At 34.9% G+C, this 5309-nt stretch overlaps 1 protein-coding gene across 2 annotated transcripts in view; it reads right to left on the bottom strand.

The window, feature by feature from the left end:
• Nucleotides 1–252: 252 nt before the first annotated feature.
• Nucleotides 253–5309, bottom strand: part of LOC114317514 (NADH dehydrogenase [ubiquinone] 1 alpha subcomplex subunit 9, mitochondrial) — a 16397-nt gene continuing 11340 nt past the window's right edge. For both annotated transcript variants that reach the window (XM_028264264.2, XM_028264257.2), the window contains exons 8-12: nucleotides 4282–4397; nucleotides 4026–4149; nucleotides 3867–3935; nucleotides 832–952; nucleotides 253–714 (exon numbers count right to left, since the gene is read on the bottom strand). In XM_028264264.2, the coding sequence (XP_028120065.2) occupies nucleotides 575–714; nucleotides 832–952; nucleotides 3867–3935; nucleotides 4026–4149; nucleotides 4282–4397 (570 nt within the window). In that variant the 3' untranslated portion in view covers nucleotides 253–574. The remainder of the gene's footprint in view (nucleotides 715–831; nucleotides 953–3866; nucleotides 3936–4025; nucleotides 4150–4281; nucleotides 4398–5309) is intronic.

The following is a 5309-nucleotide window of genomic DNA, read 5'->3' as shown; positions in this document are numbered from 1 at the left end:
ATATATATATATAGACAAGGTCTAACTTTACCAATATATTCAGCCTAGCTGCAGAAAATATGAAGGAAAAAAAATATAAAAATAAAGGATGTCCATTCCAAACACAACAATCCAATGAGACGTGAAAACCAGGTGTGAATATACACGAGGGGAAAGTTAAACCAAAGCTCAACAGCCAGGCAAAGTATATCACCTGCTTCTTTCCCAGAACAAGTTTAATTAGTATTCTCCGACTTAAATAATACAACCATATTGAAAAAGGGCCCTCCATATCTTTATTATTTTCTGCTTTGTCTCAATGAAAGCAAGCACCCTTTAGAAACCTATGGTTCAAAAGGCTAGCCCCATCCATAAATATTGAAACTAAGGTTCCAACCATCATACCAATTGATCAAAGATCTAAAGCATTATTAAACCACATGTGTTGAGATAAAAAAAACATTCTCTCAGGGGCAGAAAATTTGCACCAGCAAATTTCCTAGTACAAACAAATGGAGGCATGCATACCTGCATCAAAGCTTCCAGTTGGGTGTCAATTTTGAAAAGTCAAAAACTAAAGAACCAAAGAACCCCATTATGGGTATGCATCTGTAGATACTTTTTCGCTGACTGTAGAACCATATTGTGGTCCACCTTTACGGTACGAGAGAAGGAACTCAATAGGATATCCCTTCAGCTTATGTGGCACAATGCCGAGAGCATCAAAAGTTAAAGCTGCAAAGCAACCACAAAATCAAAGGTGTAAAATGCATATAGACATCTTAAATTAGCATAAATGTCATTGAAAAACAGAAAGTAAAAAGTTTAGAGCTTGAACTTTATATCACTAACCATCTGGTGACACAACTGTATCTTGAGTAAGGGCATTGATTAGATCTAGATTGAATATAGCTGGAGTGGGCAGTGGAAAGGGAACTTTTTTGAGCAATATCTCTCGAGGCATTGCAATAGCCTGAAATCATTGAAACCAACAAGAAATTAAGCATAATTAAACACTTGAACTTGGTCACCTGCTGGTGGCGCAAATGAAGCGGGAACTAACACCTATACATGAAAATAACCAAAAAGATGAGAACACCCAAGTTGACTCATGGATGAACAATAACCATAATATCTTTCCTCTTTTTCCTTCCCTTTTTTTTTTTTTTTGTTTTTTTTTGATAACTAAATGTCATATTATTCTTACCACAGAAAACACTTTTTGGTATATGCACATGAACAAAGATGTGCCCAAGTGCAATTATATTTTATATTTATATAATTTTTTTTCGAGCAATGCAGGCATGCAACTTAGGTGACCCCCTTCTTTGGCGAATGAGACACTTTCATAAGCTAAAAGCAATAGCAGAACATTTTATTTTAAAAAAATAACACTTAAGGGAAAAAGAAAATCAAGGTGGCTTCTGATTTGTAAAGCAAGTAAATTGTTAATGGAGTTGAAGTTACGAGTCCACTACGCATTGCCACTCAAAATCAAGATATTAAGATTGGACTTAACAATCAATTCATAACCTTTTGAGCACAACTAATATCTTTTCAAACACCCTTTACTTGTAGGAGTAGTCCATCTTGGATCTGTCACGTGTCAGAGTGTCCAACGAGTGTTGGTGCACACGACACGGACACGCCACCTTAGAAGTGTTTGTGCTTCTTAGCCTAGACCAAACTGGTTCCAAACCAACCAGCCCAACCAAATTGGGTGACGGTCTTTCTCAACTTATAAAATTGGGTGCTGGTTGGTTATCGAGTGTGGGCATTAAAAACCATAAAATCAAGCCAAACAATCTCTCAGTGTTCTCAGATCTACCTCCAAACCCCTAACCGACCAAAAAGCTCATGATCCCTCCAAAACCCTATGAACGGAGATACAAAGATTTAATTGCAGTGGTAATGAACGATGAAAAACTTCAACTTCCTCATCTGAACTGACCTACCAGATCTCCCTCTTACAAGAAGATGAAGAGCCTCAACCTTTCCCCACCAACCATCCAGCTACCATATCTTTGATTCAAGGTCAAATGCCCCTCAATCACTACTTGAAATAACCTTTTCAATCTCCCTGACTTTGTTGTTTAAGATCTGTTTTGGTATTAAAAAATATTTTTGTTGTTTCATATACGGTTTTGTTCTTTGTTTGGGAAAAAAAAAAAAAAAGAGAGAGAGAGAAAAGAAAAGAAAAGGTGATCTATTTTTTTATTTTGTTGCATGTTAGATTTGTTTTTATGATTTGTTTATATTCTTTTTTTCTCTGTTTTTTGTTGTTTCTTCCTTTTCTCCATGTCTTTGTTTCTTCTTCTCCTTCTCTCGTTGTGCATTGAAACAAACTGAGAATCCCAACTCTGCATTAGCCACACACGCCCAACCACAAGATCAAAAGGATGGAGTGGTTCAGTTTCAAATAAAAGTTTGGTCAAAATTGAGTGATCATATATGCAACCCGAAGTAATTAGTTTGGGTGACAAATCAACAGTTAACATGACCCATGAACAACACTAATTGCAGCCCCCTAAAAGGCAATGAGTATGAAACATTTTCCAACATTTGTTTTACTTATTTTAAGAAGGTACATCATTTTATTTTCAAATGATAGAAAGTGAACATAAAGAAAAGAAAAGAAAAGAAAAATAAAATATATTTTCTAGGATGAATTTTATTATGATAGAAATTTTGCAAGGAAAAGAGAAAAAATAGGAATTCTAATTATAAGTAACTATTTTTTATAACAAAGTTAAACTTCTTTTTTATTTTTTATTTTCCTGTGTTTTTTGCAAGGAACTAGAAACCTAATTAACCATCTATTATGGGGGTTGCACAAGAAAATTAACTTTCTTGTAACTTCCACTACTTTCATGCTAAACAAATTCATTATTATTATTTTTTATTTTTTATTTCCATTTTCCTCACTTCCCATCACTTTCATCCTAACCAAACTTATAGCCTAACGCAGTGTTTGGTTGGGAGATTTGGGAAGAGATTTAGAAAATGAAAGAGAAAAAGTATGTAAAACTAGATGAAATATAGGTATATTTTATTCACATTTCACTTACATTTTTCATTTTCAAATCCCCCAACCAAACACAGCGTAAGTAAATGAAATGGAATTTTGACCAAATTATATTTTCATGTTACTCCATTTTGTTAAGTGACTTCATGATTGTGGGGATTTATTTGCTCTCTTTGGGATCGTTTGGGTTCAACCGAAGAGGGTGATGGATATGCTTTGGAGTTGGTGGGGTGCTCGGATAGAGCGCCGACGCCGGTGGGTGTGGTTGTTGGCGCCTTTTTGTTTGATGTGGTTTGTTTGGTTAAGCAGAATAGGCGAACCTTCCAAGAGGTATCTCATTGTGTTTTTTGGTTAGAGAGTCGTCTTATTATAATTTTATATAGTTGGATGGAGAGGAAGGTTGATCCGGATATGTGAGTTTTTTTAGATTTTTTGAATGATGTGATTGGTTAGGACTTGTGTTTTCTCCCCGATTTGGGGATGCCTTTTTGTATTCTTTGCATCATCTTTATACTCTTTTAATAAAGTTTGTTTATTTATTTATCCAAAAAAATATATATTAACCTGCATATTTTTTAAAAACAAAATAAAAAATAAAGAATAAAAAAGCTTTTACTTTAAATAGACAAATCCAGGATATAGCTTTTTTGAACAAAAATCATTTAACTTTACAACCTTATGCCGGTGAGTTCACCAGAAACCTACGAGTTAATAGAGCATATGATCCACAAACTCACAAATAGGCCAAACATATTTCTTTTAATGATTCCAAATAGACGTATTAATGAGTTTGCAAAGTTGTTAACAATATAGGTTCATAGAGACCTGCATGCAATTCATATGGTGTCTAATCACTCCTTACCTTAGCAATAGGGACAGGAACTTTCACAAAGTGAGGGTATTCACGGATCGTGTCGTACATAAGATCTGCCTGCAAAACTTTGGAATTCAGTAAAATGTACTTGAACTGAGTACGACTACTTCGGAGAGAAAAAAATAAGGACAAGGAGAAAGGAATCACCAATTGATGCACAGTGAACACGTCTGGCCCACCAAGTTCATACACTTTTCCCATGCTGGTGCCATCATCTTTTAGGGCCGCAACAATTCCAGATGCAACATCAACAACATATACAGGTTGAATTCTGCAAAGACGATTCTATCATAAACATATCCACAGAAGAATCGGATCAATAAGCAAAAAATTGAAGTCTCTCAATTTACAATATTATATTTATCTTTTATCAGATTTTCAGTTAATAGATTTGAAGACATACTTGGTAGATCCATCCCCAATGAGTGGAAGGAAGCTATAGTTTTTTGCAAAATGTGCCCAATTATTTAAAACCCGATCTTCTGTACCAATCATTACTGCAGGTCTCATTATTGTGGCCTAAAGACAAAAGTATATCAGTAATTTCCCACAGAAAACACATTAATAGCATCCAAAATGAAAGGGTGTAAAGTACAAATACTGCACTCTGCATCACTAAAGCAAGCCATAGCAGTTAAAGTCAAACTCTTTTTAATTAACAATGGCAACAGAAAAACCAGACGGACTCAACCTTCTGCTTTGAAGTGACAGCATTTCCTTTTTCCAATTCATCTAAGAGTCAATTGAAGTTTTCTTACAAGTATCACCCATGCTAACATATCCCAACGACAATATTCTTTTGGCAAGTATGAGATTGATCCATTTTTCCTAGAACTCAATTTGCATAAATGAAATGTAGTCTTTTACTCATAAGCTTCATAAATAAATTCACTGCAGTTGGAAACATCATCCAAAACATAGATTAAGTTCTACTTTTAATGGTTGTGCTCTTGGAAACCATGATAAACTTGGTGTACTGAGTTCTAGAGATCCATGGTAACAAGGTCCTACTAATTTTTCAAAAGAAACAGTTTAATAGTGATAGCTATTAAAGCAGATTCGCAGTTCTTTTAAAAAGTTCATTGGGAAGCCATGGTTCTGAAAAATCCACAAATGTTTAAATTGTGGGCATTTGGAAGTTTGTGGTTGGTTCTGAAAAATCCATTGGTTCTTTTGCACCTTGTTTCTAAACTGCAATCTATCTTCATAATAAGATCCTAGATCCACAAATGAGGAAGATTATTCATTGGCTAAGCGAGAGGCTGCCCAATGGAGACTTTTAGGGGGGAATTCTACCCATATTGAGGCTCAAGGTAGGTTTATGTATGATTTTGTAAAATTTAAGGTTTTTAGAGGTCAGAAATTTATTTTGTTCATTTTTTCCCCCCATGCCACTTCTTGGAGCCTTCCTCTTCCAACTTGCTTTTTTTT

The sequence above is a fragment of the Camellia sinensis genome, chromosome 12, assembly GCF_055761805.1.
Source record: "Camellia sinensis isolate YWXY chromosome 12, ASM5576180v1, whole genome shotgun sequence".
Lineage (NCBI taxonomy): Eukaryota > Viridiplantae > Streptophyta > Magnoliopsida > Ericales > Theaceae > Camellia > Camellia sinensis.
Note: the sequence above shows the minus strand (reverse complement) of the source record. Positions and strands in the feature narration are given on the sequence as shown.